Here is a 16,542-nt window from a genome sequence, read left to right as displayed (position 1 = left end):
TACATACGCTGCATTGCATACATACATCCCCATATGAGCAAGTGACCGTACGTGTGAAGCCGAGGCGCACACATTACAGAAACACCTGCACCCCTAGAGCGGAGCCTGAGGTCTAGTTCATAGAACCTCATGAATGTATGCGGCAAGTAACCAACCTGGTACATCACAGATGTCAGATAGGGAAACCCCAGAAATAAAAGCCTTAGAGGCAGCCATACTCCTTGTTAAGTGAGCCCCAACAGCCAATGGTGAAGGCTGTCCAACCGACTCATAAGCAAGTGATATGGCCTCGACCATACACTGCTCATTCTCTGCTTAGATGCTGGGAGACCTTTCTTAGGTGCACCAAAAAACAAACAGCTTAACAGCCTTTATCCACATGACAGGTCTGTGGACATATGCATCTAGTGCCCAAACTGGACACAGCAGATTAGCTTTTCCTGGTCCGATGACTTAAATGGAGGACAGAAGGCCTGCAGTATAGGTCTCGCAGTATTAGTTCACACACATTTTCACACACATTTATTTGTATAGCGCTTTTCACGATACATATCATTTCAAAGCAGCTTTACAGAGAATGCATGTCAACGTTACAATTTAAAGAATGCAGTTAGCAAATAATGTAATAATTTAGGCAATTAATTTACAATCACTGTTAGCAGTTTAACTGAACGTAGAAGCAATGAGTTCCTGGAAAAATGAATTACATATTAACAATAATTAGGATGTAGAAATTGTGCAATGTTCATGTTGATCCAGATGATTGCGTCTTCTGAAATCCTCGCAGGAGTTGGCGCCGTCTCTTCATAGGTGTTGATCATCTGAGGTCTTCTTAAGAGGCTGGATCCAAACTGAAGCTGAAGTCCTCTCTAGTCACCTTGGGACGGGCGTCCCGAGGCAAAACAGAAAAGCAAATGTAGAATAATTAGCGTAGCTGCTGTTCATACCGTCTCGATCAGGCTCCTGAAGTCCTGCTTCAGCACCTCCGTCTCCCGCAGCCTGGTGTCGTTCACCCCCGCGTGCAGCACTACAGCTCCGATGGTCTCAGCACCGTTGAGGATCGCGGGAACCTGCGCAGCGACATCGAGAACACCGAGCACCAGGAGAACAGTGACTGCGCACCTTACCTTTGGCTGTGGTAGCGTGGACGTGGCGGACGATGGAGTCTCCGATGACCACGGCGTCGCGTTCCGCCTCGTGAAGAGGGGAGAAGCGGTTCCGCGTCGAGACCTCGAAGATCGGGGGCGGCGGAGGAGGAGAGGTCCTGGTCCGAGGCCTGGCTCGCGCCTTCCGCTGCTGAAGAACCCAAGGTCCCTGGTGTGACGGCGCCGGAGTGAACGAGGGCTGGGATGAACGCGTTCTGGGTGCTCGGGCCCTGTGCAGAGAAACACACGGCGTAGAGGAAGCAGGAGTGTTAATATCGCTCTGCAAACTTACCAAGGAGCGGTGAGCATCAGCACGGGAAGCGCTGTCTGCCGCTCGCGTAGCTCGGCCTGCTTCTCGAGAAGGGTCCGAATCTGTCGCTCCACGTCCTCCAGTTCCAACTGCACCACATGCAGCTCAAACGTGTCCTCACCTGCACACAAAGGTAGAGAAACATCCGATACACTCGCCATTAGAATAGATGAACAATAATATAGTGAGAGAAGAGCACAAACGCTAGACTAGAGTGACCACGCCGCTATTGCTAACGGGCTAAGGCTAATAACGAATGTTCGGGAAGTCGGATAAAACTAGCGATATCAAGGTAATCCGAGTGTTTTTATGTAAAATATTGTTGGTGATGTGTTCCCCTGCCGAAAAAGAAAGCGTGATATGTTATAAGTTTGATTTTAAGAGACAAAAACAAGCAATTAGGAATCAGCTCGACGGAGCTCTAGCTCAAACAGCGCGGCAGCAACAAACAGGAGTTCAAGGTGAGAACCTTAGGAATGTATCCCGGACTGGGATGGAGGAAAACCTTTACAGGCGCAAATTAGAGGCACGATGGAGAAACCGACAGGGCTTGAATGTATCCAGTTCTCTTGAGAGACAAAAAAGTTAATAGGAACACTATCTTAAGTGTTAAACTTTTCTGACACTACTTCGAAGGGTTCGAAGGGAGTCATAGAAAAAGGCCTTGAAGGACAACGGCCAAATCCCAGGTCGGAACTCTCATGCATACTGCAGGTCTAAGCCTCAAAGTGCCACAGAGGAAACGGTAATAAACGGGTGTCCCCAAAGATACCCCACTTAAAGGAGCGTGGTAAACAGCTAAGGCCGCCACGTACACCTTCAGCGTGGAGGGGGATAACCCTAACGAAAATCTGTCCTGCAGGAACTCTAGTACTGCGCTAACTGGGCAGTTGACTGGACCCCACTGGTGATTTTCGCAGCAAGAAGTGAATAATCTCCACTTTAGTGCATATAGTTTCCTCATGGAGGGAGCTCTGGACTGGAGTATGGTCTCAACAACCTCAGTTGAGAGACTGGAGTGTATGAGACGTGCCCCCTCAGAGGCTACGCCCACAGTCTCCATAACTCCGTGCGGGGATGCAGTATTAGACCGCCCGCCTGAGAGAGAAGGTCCTTCCTGATCAGAATTTCCAATGGAAACCCGTCTAGGAGAGAGACCAGGTCCGAGAAGATACTCTGGTCGGCCAGTACGGGGCTACTTAGTAAGAGGGCCCTGTCCTGGTGAACTCTCTCCAGAACACCCGGAAGCAGAGCAATCGGGGGAAATTCGTACAGCGGTAGCCTCAACTACGGCTGTACTCTAGGCCTATTTTTCTGTTGGAGGTCCTGGACATCTTATTCAGATACATGGTATCATGGATTCTATCAAATACCAACAGATAAAAAATCAAAACCTGATCGCTTCTGCTAGAAATCTGCTATAATGGGCTGTTGATGAATCTTCCATCAGGACAATGATCCAAAACAAACATCATAACCAACACAAAAATGTGTCATGAAGCTTCTGCCATGACCATCCCAGTCCCCTGACCTGAACCCTAAAGAAAATGAGTGGAATGAACTGAAGAGAAGAAGCACTAGCATGGAGCTGGAATCTGAAGGATCTGGAGAGATTCATGAAGGAATGATCTCTGATCTCTCGTCAGGTGTTCTTCAAACTCATCAGGCATTATAGGTGAAGACTCAGAGCTGTTATCTTGGCAAAAGGAGGTTGCAAAAACTATTGAATAAAAGGGTGCCAATAATTGTGGCCAACGTGTTTTGGATATAAACATTTATTTCATAATGTGATTTTCCTCTCACTTTCAATTCTTTTCCTTCAATGAAAGGTTAGATTTTTGGTAATTGTATGAATTAAAGATCAAAAGGATAAACAATGCAGATTTATTTTTACAGTCATCTTTGATTATATTAACCAAGGGTGCCAATAATTCTGACCACTACTATTTTTTTTAAATACAGAGATAGTATATTAAAAGCACATTTAAGTGTCATGGTGTCACTTAGATGTTCTTAAGATGAAGTACTAAAGAAGAATTTTTAGTATATTAAGTACAAAATTAGTGCGCGAAAATAGAGCACTTTAAGTACATTATTGAAATGTACTTTTTTTTCACCTGGGTTACAAGGTAGTTTGTGGCGTCACATAGCCTGGGTGCCAGCCCGAACCCCGCCCACAACATTTTTTGGACGGGAAGTTCGGTCTGGACTCGATCCATTGTGGAGTAATTATGCTCGGCTCCCAGAAGGCCGAGCCAATCAAATTGCCAGGGCGGGCTTTAATCGATGATGGACAGGCTATCTGCGGTTCCACGTCATCAAAGAGCGCTTGGGTTGAATTGGTTTTCACCAACGATGACTGCAGCTGGAGAAGTAAGATGTTTAGATTCCGCTATCACGTCTGTAATAAAAGAAATCGACAGCGCATTAATTTTAAAAGACGAACAAAGAACCACAATCAAGGCATTTGTCGATGGGAAAGATGTGTTTGCCATCCTTCCAACAGGATTCGGCAAAAGTTTAAGTACAAGTTCAACATACGTCACTTACTGCGTTGCTCTGGTTGTAGGTCTATCCAATTGAGTGCAGAGTTTTTTTTTTTTTTACTGGTTCGGTTAAGACACGCCCCATAATTCAAGTGCAATGGAGCAGTATCAGACTCACATTCTGCCCTAGAATATGAGTATGACGAAGTCAGGCTAGGTGTCACACACACCAGCGATTTCAAATCGTGTTTTTTTCATTTCAGATTTAAGGACAAAATTCTCAGCAATGGTGTTGACTGATGAATTTGCACATGGTTTGTCTTAAAGCATATTAAAAACACCACATAGATTTACATTAGATTTACATTAACATTAAGAACTTTATAAAAACTTTAACTGATTCAATTTGATAGTTTTCACAAATGGGCTGGTTTATACTGATTATAAGGAATCAAATACAGTAGATGCATTTTTGAAAATATGATTACTAAACTAAAATCAAATAGATGCAAATACTTAACTTTTTTAGTGTATTTAACTGTTAAGGGCATGGAAGAAATTTCTTGGAAATTTAATTATCACACTGTGTTTAGGGAAACCAAAATCCTAACCCTTTTGGAATTAATAAGAACCCATTTTAAATACTGTATGTCCAAAATACCAGGGGGGGGGGGGATGATGAAACTCTGAATTGACCAGTCAGCATTCAGGACCAAAACTCTGTTTTATTATAATCAGCTGGCATAATGATGAAACATTGAAACATGCAGAAACATATTAAACAGAATTAGCAGGAAAAAAAGCATTTTGCAGAAGAAAAAAAATGCTGACAGAAAAATAAATTAAACTGACTGAAATAAATTAAAAATAAATTAAAATGACTGATATGCAGTGTTGGGGAAAGTTACTTTGGAAATGAACGCATTACCGCCATAAAAAGTCACTATTGCATTACTTAGTTACTTTTTAAGGAAAGTAATGTGTTACGTTCCACACATCCTCTCAACATGGCGACAGGAGAGGCGTATATAATAATAATAAATAATAATAATAAATAATAAATAACAAAGTAACTTGTGCTACTTATTTGAAAAAGTAACTCAGATATTACAATGCACATTTAAAAGTAATGCATTACTTTACTAGTTACTTGAAAAAAAGTAATCTGATTACATAACTCATGTTACTTATAATGCGTTTCCCCCAACACTGCTGATATGCAAATCAGTTTAGTCTATATTCAGATTTTAAACATTAACGCCTGGATCCTTTTTGCCCAACGGCCGCACGGATCTGCTCCACCAGTTTTCCTCTGTTGTTTGTGATGTTTTTTCCAGCGACCTCCATGAGATCAGTGATCATCTCAGCGCTGTAAGGACCTTGAAAGGTCTTATAACTTTTCCTCTTGGCCTCAATTTTATCTGAAGAAACATGAACACACTTAAATCAGAACACAGTTGATATTTCAGTTTTATTCAGGACATTGTAAGACTTTAACTTGCCTCCACAGTTGACCATATTAAAGAGAGGGATGTGGATCACAGTTGGAGTGTTTTTGCCTTTGAACACATAGAAGTCCTTCGGTTTCTGTAAGTCCTCACTGGGAATGTTGACCTCAGGGAAAGGGATGTTTAGTTCCTTGCACATCTTGGCAGCTTCCTTCACTGTCTGCAGTGGAAAAGCATCACAATTGCTCTTATTTTTTTTAAATCACTAACATTTTCTTTTGAGTGAAACTGTAGAGAATGAAAAATGTGTATAATACCATGAAAGGATCACCCTCACTGAAATCCAGTGAAATGATGAGGTCGATGTCTCTCTCTTTTCTCAGCACTGAGAAGTAGGGTGAGTTCAGCAACAGTCCGGCATCTTCATAGTCTCTCGTCTCAGTTTCCTGAAGAGTGGAGGGCACTGCTTCACCTGAGGGATCACAGCATTATTATATTATTCACACAGAATTTCCAGTCAGCAGGTCTGTTCTTACCTGTCATGTCGTGGAGGAAGTTATAATTCCTGCCCCAGGTCCAGTGATTCATGCATTTAATAATGCTCGTCCAAGCACCTGAAAACAAATGCACTCTTATTAATTAAGGTCTTCAGTTTTCAGGCTGAGTAAATAGTTCTTTTGGCCTTCTAGTGGTTGAAGCATAAGTTTCCTGCCACTTGTTTGTCTCCTTGGTTACAGATTGATTAGTGTTTGAGTTCAGCTGTGTCTTGTTAATTACTATAGAGGGTATGCATTGACCGGAACGCGCTCCCTCAGCTGGACTGAGTGGCAGAAGAACCTGCTGCGTGACTGGATTTAATAGGGGGAACTGCGAAAACGCGAGTAAAACAAACGATTACACTAAAGGTTGGGCTCGAAAGTGTTCTTTATGACATGTCAAATAAACCTAATCCATGGATATTGACATGCAGCCAGGAGTCGTGTTTCCTGACATTTATATGTGCCTGATTTCGATGCCGGGGAAATGCATTATATGCTTTATATAAATACAATGTAGTTAGGTTTAAATCCGAGTAATCACTTATATCAATTTTATATATATATTATACATATACAGGGATGGGCAGTATTTGATACATGTATTTCAAATACAAAATAATATTTTTGTATTTGATAGGGTTGATGAAAATGGCTTTGTGTTTTGTATCACTTTATACTTTAGTGTTTTGTATCACTTTATACTTTAGTGTTTTGTATTTTTAAAATACTGTAAAATACTTTGTAAGAAGTCTACATGATGACATCATGAAAATGCAGCCTCTGATTGGTGCTTACTTAACCGTGGAAACTCCACATGACTTTGGCCTCCAGAGAGCTCTGTAAAAAGACGGGACATGTACATGTTAGTGAGTTCTTCTTATTCTAGTATGCATCTTTTTTGTTTCATGGTTTGATTTTCATAATTGTTTTAAAAGATTGCCAAATAGATACTGTAATACATTTTTAAAATTAAAAGATAATCGTGGAAACTATAACTCATGCTGCGTTCCAGATGAGGTTGGATGAAATGAAATGTCCCACTTCAGACCTCAGTGAGTTCCAGTCACTCATACGTCACATTCACATGTTGACCACATGACACAATGAGAGCATATTGCGTATTTGTGTTGATTATGGCAAAATAGAATAAAAATGACATAAAATCGCTTTGAAAACTGCTGACGAAAAGCAAAATGAAGGTAACATTACACAAACTTAATGTCTAATGTTAAAGTTTGTTTTTACATTCATATCCATTGGCGTCAGGACACAACATCTTGGAATTGACTCAAAATGACACATGTCGCTGAGGTCGGGGTTGATCGATGTACCCCGAGTTCACGCAAAATGGCTGACTTTGAGTGGCGTTCCAGACGTTATTTCCTAGAAGGAGGTGAGAAAAATCTAAAATATGATCTATCTGGAATATAGCGCAAGTAAGGATATTTATAGGCAAATACTCAAAACTGGTTTAGAGATTGTTACCAGCATAAAGATTGTTTTCTGAACTTAAGAAAGAACTGCTACTCTAATTATGTTGATTCATGTTTTATTACTGGTTCTCTCTCTTTCACTTTTTGCTTGTAAACTCATTTAGTTTCAATGTTCATTTGTCGTGGATTCAAGCTATTATGACACCTTCCACTGCATATAGTAGCCTGAACTTCTTTCATTTATTTATAGATAGACATAAACACAGAAGTAAGCAGTTTCATGCAAAATCCATATCAACAGCTTAAATATAAATAGGCTGATTATTATAGGTTTACGACAGTGATTTGGGGCAAGGCAAAAACACGGTTTGACAGTTGGATTTGTAATATATTCCCTTGTTATTTTGTTCATTTTGACAGTGTAGTTTTGATTTTGAGTTCTTATCGAGAACAATGTTGGCTGTATAGACTTCTTGACTACATGTTTCATTACAGGGTCAGACAAGTATTTTGTCTTTTAATAGAACTAACTGGTTTTCAAAAGAACTAGAGGATAAAAATATCTGAATCTTGAATCTTAAATATCTAAAATATTAAATGTACAGTGGTATACGTATCAATCTTGCTATAAAATCAAAAATTGCATTTAAAATTTCCATCCATTTGAATTATACAGTTTTAACACAAACTAATAAACTTAATGTAATGCATATTTGTCAGTCGTACATGAATGAATCAGTTTTCTATAATAGTGCTAAAGTGTTTTTTTCTTAATTCACAATAACCAGGTTGAAACAGGTTCTGATCTGTTTTATTGATGTGTGACTGACAAATATGCATCACATTACGTTTATTAGTTTGTTAAAATAATAGATGGAAATTTTGGTAACACTAAGGTACACTAAGGTGTAAATCAGCATCCCCACAACTCTAGAAAAGTGGTGTGGAGAATGGATGGATATTAGAAACAGTTCAACCTACCAAATGGCCAACCAATCCGACCTCTAAAATTGTTGATTACATCCATGGTGTAACTCTTCATATTCAGTTTTTCTGCTTTTTTATCAGAAATTCTCAGGCTTTCCACACGAATTTTGCCTCCAGAGAGGTCTGTAAAAAGACGGGACATGTACATTAGTGAGTTCTTATTCTAGTATGTGTATCTTTTTTTTTTTTTTTTGGTTTGGTTTGATTTTTCATAATTGTTTTAAAATTTTGCCAAAGAGCAAAAATTGACTAATACATTTTTTTAAATTACATTTAATCATAAACAGATGCTTTTATCCAAAGCGAAACTTACAAATGACACATTTTAAACACAGATATGATATGAAATATGGCCTTTTGTGTTTTTACAGTATTTCATTTTTTTTTTTTTTTAAGTTTCCTTCTCAAATCTGTCTCAAAGGCCCGTTATAACGATACTATTACGTATCGTTATAACGAACTATATAACGAACTATAACGATAACTATTTTAGCGTTCACATCGTCCACACCAATCCACAATATCATTCTGTTTATTAAAGGGTTAGTTCACCCAAAAATGAAAATTCTTGTTCTAAACCTGTATGAATTTCATTATTTTGAACACAAAAGAAGATGAAGAATGTCTGTAACCAAACTGTTGATGGACCCCACTGACTATATATATATATATTTTTTTTTTTCCTATGGAAGTCAATGTCCATCAAATGTTTAGTTACACACAATCTTTCAAATATCATCTTTTATGTACAAAAGAAAGAAACTAATTGAGGGTAATTGTTATTTACTTTATTTACAAAATATTAATCTTGATATTAATATTAATATTTTTAGGTGAACTAACCCTTTAAGCACAAGATGCAGTTTTGTCATCTGTCACTTTAAATGCTTGAGCTCTTTAAGCAGGATGGATTCTGATTGGCTGTCAATGTTTCTATTGTTCATCAGCTGGAAAAAATCATTCTGAAAGTGATTCCAATGATATTGTTTCTCTGCGCCGTTACAGTTGTGGTGTGGACTCTGCTATTCTTTTATATTTAGAGCGATTTTAGAACTATATCTAGTTATCATCCCTGGTGCAAATGGGCCCTAAAACTTTAAGACGTGAACACAAGGCTGTGATGGACATACAGACCAATCAGTGGCTTGTTACCGTTCAGTGATGTCCTGATGGATTCATCAAAAGCAGAAGGATCTTTGCCAGTCAAAACAGAGAGATTCATGTCCACGAGGTTCATGAGCACCTGGTAACACTCTTCTGTAGCTGGAGCGTTTGGATCTTGTTGTCTGCGCTCTGATAGAGGGTGCAGTAGCACTTCTCGCGTCCCGGGTTTGAATCCCGCTGCAAAGACTTCTTCCGACCCTGTTCCGCTCTCTCTTGCCAATGCTTCCAGTCTCCTCTCATGCGGTTCTATAGATTAAATTTACATTTTCAGCATCACTTCAGTGTCACATGATCCTTCAGAAATCATTCGAATATGTTGATTTGCTGCTCAAGAAACATTTCTGATTATTATTGATGTTGAAAACAGTTTTGCTGCTTCGTATTTTTGTGGAAACTGTTGATGCACTACTATTCAAAAGTTTGGGGTAAGGTAAAAATAAATTTATTCAACAAAGACACATTAAATTAATCAAGTGACAGTAAAGACATTTATAAAGATTTCTTGTTCAAATAAATGCTGTTCTGTTGAACTTTCTATTCATCAAAAATCCTGAAAAAGTATCATGTGTCATTTCAACATTGATAATAATCATAAATGTTTCTTTAGCAGCAAATCATCATATTAGAATGATTTCTGAAGGATCATGTGACACTGAAGACTGGAGTAATGATGCTGAAAATTCAGCTTTGATCACAGGAATAAATTACACTTTACTAAATATTCACATAGAAAACAGTTATTTTAGGTTGTAGTAATATTTCACATTATTACTGTTTTTGCTATATTTTTGATCAGATATGCCTCATGGGAAGAAGAGACTTCTTTAAAAACATCAAATCAGGGCTGTTAAATAGTTTTAAAACTTAAGAAATGCTTTACCCTTTCCCATGTCCTTAAGTATTGTTTCCTTGTGTTGAAAGAAATCTGAAAAACAAAAACAAAAAAATCAAATGGATGGTAATTAAATAACTGGTAAACTTAAGTCAAATTAAGGTCAGAACCTTTTATCTTTTGCCAGAGAAGTTTCTTAATCTCCACTTCATCAGCTAAAGCGCTTCCGCATAGAGCTGCAGAAAAACAGACAGTAAAACACTGGACACAGGTACAACATAACACCCTAACACAACATAAATAGCACATATTATTACGCAATAAGCTAATACAGACCTGAAATTTAGGTAAATTTTGTACAGTGTGCGATGTAGAATATAAACTGATATTACAAATATTAAACTCCCCTTTAAGAGTTTGTTACCTTGCAGGTACAGCATGTCAAATTCATCCTGCTGATTTTTCTTGGAGCCTTTGTGAAACTTGCTGCCAAAGTTGGAGGCGTCCACAAACGCTCCAGTGAGAGAATAACCTGCTTCATGAGGAGTGATCTCAAACCAGGGGTCTGCAGACAGAAACACGTCTATATAACAGCTGAAACAAACACATTATCTCTCTCTCTTTCAGACAAACACAGACCTCCGATATTGCGTTGTTTGCACTTCTTGTCGATCACGGTGTAGATGGGAAACGGGACTTTACCGTCTTTACTCTGCTGGCTCCACTGCTCTGTGAGTGTGTGTTCGTCGATCTACAGAGAACACAGTATTCACAGCTTCATGTTATTGTAGAGACCGGGGACAAATACATTCAATTTCTTCAATCACCAACAAGTTCAACTTAAAACATGTGCAACAACAGTCCTCTTGACTCAAAGCCTCAAGTATCTTTACATTTATGCAGTGAGAGACTTTATAAAGAGAATTTTACTGAGAAAATTAGTAAATTTCATCATTTCATTCATGCTTGAGATAAAGAAATATGACTGCTGAAGTACAAAAGTCATTTTGGAGATTTTACTTTTCATGTCAGTTTTATCTCTGATGTTGGTTCAAACGAGTGAATATGCTTTACACTGTCTGTATTTTCAGATATAGTCGATGTAAGCCAGATTTTATTAACAATTTACGTACAAATCACTCTTATGAAACTGTTCTTTGTAGTGAGTCAAAAACACACAGAGGGAGCAACATGTGCATAGACCAATTCATGAACAAATGACTCTTATGAACCGGTTCTTTTTAGTGAGTCAATACACAATACACCCGATTCAGTGGACCGCTTTTAAATCACTTAGTAAACTGCAAGATATCAATAACATGTTCTCTGTAAAAATGCTACTTTTCCCTGAGTAGTTTCGAGAAATATTTATTTCCTGTTTTTTTTTTTCCTCTTCACACAACCCCTGAAGAACTTGGTCTTACTTCCGACGAGCTGCTTTAAAACGATATGTGTATTGTGAAAAGCGCAAATTTGACTTGATTTACTTAATATTATACATATTGTTAATAAATCACATAAGTCTTATTTCAGTGGATTCATTATTCATAACATCATGTTAATTTTATCACCTATCTGTGTATTAATTTTGTGTTATATTCTCTATGTAGTAGTCTAGACCTATCCCTATAAGATCAGAGATGTTTAGAATAAATTGATATGCTTAATAGAAAATGTCTGTTATTTGATTTTTATTTTTTAAAGTAAGATGATTACTTTGTGGTCCCTCTAAAGGAATGCAACTGTTTTGCATATTAATATACTCAAATGTCCATAAATCCACAAGAAATATGAATAACTGCTTGCTTTGGTGTTGTCACTCCTCATAGTCCTCGTGCCATCCTATAAATAATTTTCTAGATCTGTCCCGGGTCACGAATAGGCTATTTACAGACCTCTTTCACATATGACGTGATGACCATCACTGCCCAGATGTCAGTCAGACTGAAGTGGTCTTTCCCATAATAATATTTTTTCAGTTTGGCAAATGCTTCTTTCCAGCTGACTTCAGGACCGCTGAGTCTCTTGATGATCTTGTTTTTCACAGTCTCTAGTTTGGTGGACCAGTCTGGTTCCTGATATACGGAGGCCATACACCTTCAGAGGAAGAATATATGCTCTTATTTTTGGCATTCAACCTGTGTGTGTGTGTGTGTGTGTGTGTGTGTGTGTATATGTGTGTGTTTCTCAGTGTTCATACCAGGTGGATCCAGAGACTCCGCTCAGATAAAGGATGGAGTCCAGAAGACCTGTTTTCTGGAGCTGAACCAGGGATCCCAGCAATCCCACCATGGCTCGTTGTCCTCCTCCAGAACCCAGTAAGGCAATGTTTGGCACCTCATCCTGAAACACACACACCATTCAAAGCATTAGATTTATCCACCTTATTTTTAAAGTAAGAGCCCAGCTAACAGAAAGAATAAAAGATTCTTAGAACATACATTGGTTTGTTTGCTAGCAGGAGCCTGTTACTTTGTAGTTCATCAGATCTCACTCACCATGTAAAGAGAGTCAGGAGAGATGGCTGATAGGACAATGGTGAATAGTTTGCAGTTCCTGAGCATCACTGTCAAATATCCAATCTTGTGAAATGTGTAGTAAGTACTGACACTCCCTAGTATAGAGGGTATGCACGTGACGTCACCGTCGACCGTTACGACTGCGGCCACGCCCACTGAGTGGCAAAAGACTGAATGGGCTCGCACACCGGACGCGAAGCTCAGCGCCTCGCCACGTCTTTAAAATTCGAACGCATTGTTACACTGGCGGCGACATTCGGCGCCTGTCCGCGGCGCCCAGCTACGACTCAGAAAAAATATAAAACAATGCGTTCGAATTTGAAAGACGTGTCGCGGCGCAGCGCGGCGCTGAGCTTCGCGTCCGGTGTGCGAACCCCTTGAGCGGCAGCATTGGTTTTCAGCGTGAATGTCGTGAAAAACACACAAAACACATCCAAAACGGGAAAGAGCTTTGTGATTGACTGTACAAATAGCTTTGATACAAAACCTGAGGTATATATTTAAAAACTGCATAAAGCAACGACTCCAGGCAGAGAAACGTGGATTTGCAGTTATCATTTTGTGTCAAATTGTTGCATTTTGAGGTAAAATCATACCGTATATTGTATTGTTATATATTGTGTTGACAACTGATCAATTAAATATTTTCCATCTTATATTCTGCATAATTGGGTGTTTTTCAATAAACAACAACACTGACAAAAACTATACTATAAAACTATATATGTTTTAGGGCTGGACAAAATGACGATATAACATTGATATAAGTGATTACGCGGATTTAAACCTACCTATATTGTAGTTATATAAAATATTCACAGGCAGATTTGCTTTATGTATTTCCCCACCGTCGAAATCAGGCACATATATAAATGTCAGGAAACACAACTCCTGGCTGCATGTCAGTATCCATGGATTAGGTTTATTTGACAAGTTGTAACACATTCAATTCCAACCTTTAGTGTAATTCGTTAGTTTTACTCGCATTTTCGCAGTTTCCCCTGTTAAATCCAGTCATGCAGCAGGTTCTTTTGCCACTCAGTCCAGCTGAGGGAGCGTGCTTTCGGTGGGAAAGTGACGTCGATGCATGCATACCCTCTATACACACAGCATGTGTGATTGCAATCTCGAAAGGGAAAATGAAAGCGATTTCAATAGAGGGTATGCATCGACGTCACTTTCCCGCCGGAACGCGCTCCCTCAGCTGGACTGAGTGGCAAAATAACCTGCTGCATGACTGGATTTAAGAGGGGAAACTGCGAAAATGCGAGTAAAACAAATTACACTAAAGGTTGGACTCGAAAGTGTTTCTTACAACTTGTCAAATAAACCTAATCCATGGATATTATGGACATGCAGCCAGGAGTCGTGTTTCCTGACATTTATATGTGCCTGATTTGACGCCGGGGAAATACATAAAAATATGCCATAAAATACATAAATCTGCCTGTGAATATTTTATATAACTACAATATCGGTAGGTAATTAGAATTAAATACAATTTCTGTAGCTGAAAATCTCCTGCTTAAACCTACATAAACCTGAAAAGCACCATTTATTTCATTTATGATCTGTTGTATTTGTGCCATTACTTGTATTTTGATTATTTGTTCTCGTTTTATTACTGTTTAACTTACTTACATTTTAAATATGAGTAATCTAGTAGCTTTTGGTTTTCCTTATTTATTAAGGATACATGTATCAAAAACAACAAAAACAATAATTAGGCTTATTTTATAGGCTCATTTTCTTTTCTATTACTTTATAATTTTTTTTTGTTGTGGGGCCAGTGAAAATTTTGGCAGGGCAAGTAAAATTAACCACCAGCTCAACTGGGCCAGCAGAAAAAACTCCTTAGCATTGAGCCCTGAGTATGCATTAAGCAATCCACATATGTCCTGTGTTTCCTTTAATTATAAAACACTCAATTTATAATTTGTCTAGTTTTAAACACGATGCGTAACTAGTGTCAAACCCTATAAAAGACAGCTGTGAAAAATGTTGGCAATGGCTTATCTTGCATTATTGGAAGACTTGGCAAACAATGCGCTCTGCAGAGTGCAAAATGTAATTAAACCATTAAAATAGAATCCAGAAAATTAAAACACAAAACAGAATTTGGTAAAACAAATAAAAAAATAAAACTTTTAAAAAATAAAAAATAAAAAAATTGAGGGGAAAGAATAAAATGTATATCATAGGGCCCTAAAAATGTTTTTTTTTTTTTTTTTTTTTGTTAAAATTTTAATAGTTGGTAAATTGGATAAGTTTCATTATTTCAGTTAATTAGACATACTTTTATGATTGCTAAAATTTAATTTAACCATTAAAATGGAGTCTAAAAAAAAACTGAAAAAAAAAAAAAAACGGAATTTGGGGAAAAAATAAAACGGATTTCATAGGGCCCTAAAATATGAAGTGACTTAACATTTGATGTTCATCGGCCACAGCACCATTCACAGGTCATCTCAGATATATGAAGTATAAAATAAGAAGCTTTACCTGACTGCACTTTATCTGAAGCTTCTTCAGGCTTTGTAGAACAGATTTTCTCCTTCCGTCTATAAACTCTGCTTCATTCTTATTCAGAGAGGGTTCGATTCGCACCTCACCGCTGCAGCGACAGATAGAAAAGTCCTGAATTTAACTTATTTGATATTTAGATATTGAATATTCTAGATTTCAATGCAATTAAGTCTGCCGTTTATTTTGAACAGTTATTCTCAGTTAGAATTTAATTGTGTAAGTAATAGTACAAAACTTATTTTAATGCTTCCATGAATCTGAGCAGGATTACATACCTTTCCTGGGGTTTGGATGCACTCATCTGTAAAACAATAGAGTCCACAGTTTCTGTTATTTGAGATTATATATATATTATATATATATTACTGTCTATAATACAGCTGATTGTTTGGGACGTCATGCAAATTTACATCCTTTAGTTTTTATTCTTATACAGTCAGATAAATAACATGTATGGATCAAAATAGCAGCACTGTAAAGTTTTTTTTTTTTTTTTTTCCTTTTAACTTAAATTAAACTGACTTAAAGTTTGTTCCAAACATACAATTATTTATTGTATATTTAAAGAACATTACACAGATTTTGATGCATAGAAAATTGAAAACTTTGTCATTGAAATACGATAATTGACTGTTTAAATTGGTTTTAAAGCAAATTACAGAAACATAGAATTTATAATGCCGTGAAACCTTTTAACTGCATTGCTATTGCTGAAATGACATTATATATTTTTAAGCTTAAAGTAAATACTTACTATTCCTGTATATCCTGAATCTTCACCAGCAACACCACAGCAGCTGTTATCTTGACATCTGGACAGAAGATGCTCTTTATATGGCTCTGAAACTACACTGCAAGTCTAGACATAATCATGACGGTGAGGTTGTGAATGATAAATTATACAATCATTCACAGTAATACCACATTTTGATATTTCCTTGTAATTTTTTTTTAGTTTTAGTTTTAGTTTTAGTTTTTGTGGCAGGCAACAGGTTGATCTTATTGAACATTTTTATCTAAGGCTCTTTTTACAAAGAAAAGGCAAAAGACTTCAGACACATTACCAGGGATAGGGATGCTTGCACATGTTAAATTAATAATGTTGTGTGATGTTTAATTTATGTTTGTTTCTTTAACACACATTGACATTATC

At 37.7% G+C, this 16,542-nt stretch overlaps 1 protein-coding gene across 2 annotated transcripts; it reads right to left on the bottom strand.

Moving 5' to 3' along the window:
- Positions 1–4,630: 4,630 nt before the first annotated feature.
- Positions 4,631–16,283, bottom strand: LOC125262001 (cytosolic phospholipase A2 gamma-like). Of its 2 annotated transcripts, XM_048180563.1 has the most exons (17): positions 16,144–16,283; positions 15,665–15,690; positions 15,366–15,477; positions 12,545–12,687; positions 12,240–12,441; positions 10,984–11,095; positions 10,769–10,909; positions 10,515–10,580; positions 10,393–10,437; positions 9,501–9,758; positions 8,397–8,471; positions 8,343–8,363; positions 6,724–6,765; positions 5,926–6,003; positions 5,707–5,861; positions 5,444–5,609; positions 4,631–5,362 (listed from the first exon to the last, which is right to left on the bottom strand). In XM_048180563.1, exons 2-17 carry the CDS (start codon positions 15,688–15,690, stop codon positions 5,196–5,198), a joined length of 1,809 nt encoding a protein of 602 aa, XP_048036520.1. In that variant the 5' UTR covers positions 16,144–16,283; the 3' UTR covers positions 4,631–5,195. The 2 variants fall into 2 exon arrangements, with proteins under 2 accessions (XP_048036520.1, XP_048036519.1); XM_048180562.1 differs by having other exon boundaries at positions 8,343–8,471.
- Positions 16,284–16,542: the final 259 nt, after the last annotated feature.

The sequence above is a fragment of the Megalobrama amblycephala genome, unplaced genomic scaffold (genome assembly GCF_018812025.1).
Source record: "Megalobrama amblycephala isolate DHTTF-2021 unplaced genomic scaffold, ASM1881202v1 scaffold548, whole genome shotgun sequence".
Taxonomy (NCBI): domain Eukaryota; kingdom Metazoa; phylum Chordata; class Actinopteri; order Cypriniformes; family Xenocyprididae; genus Megalobrama; species Megalobrama amblycephala.
Note: the sequence above shows the minus strand (reverse complement) of the source record. Positions and strands in the feature narration are given on the sequence as shown.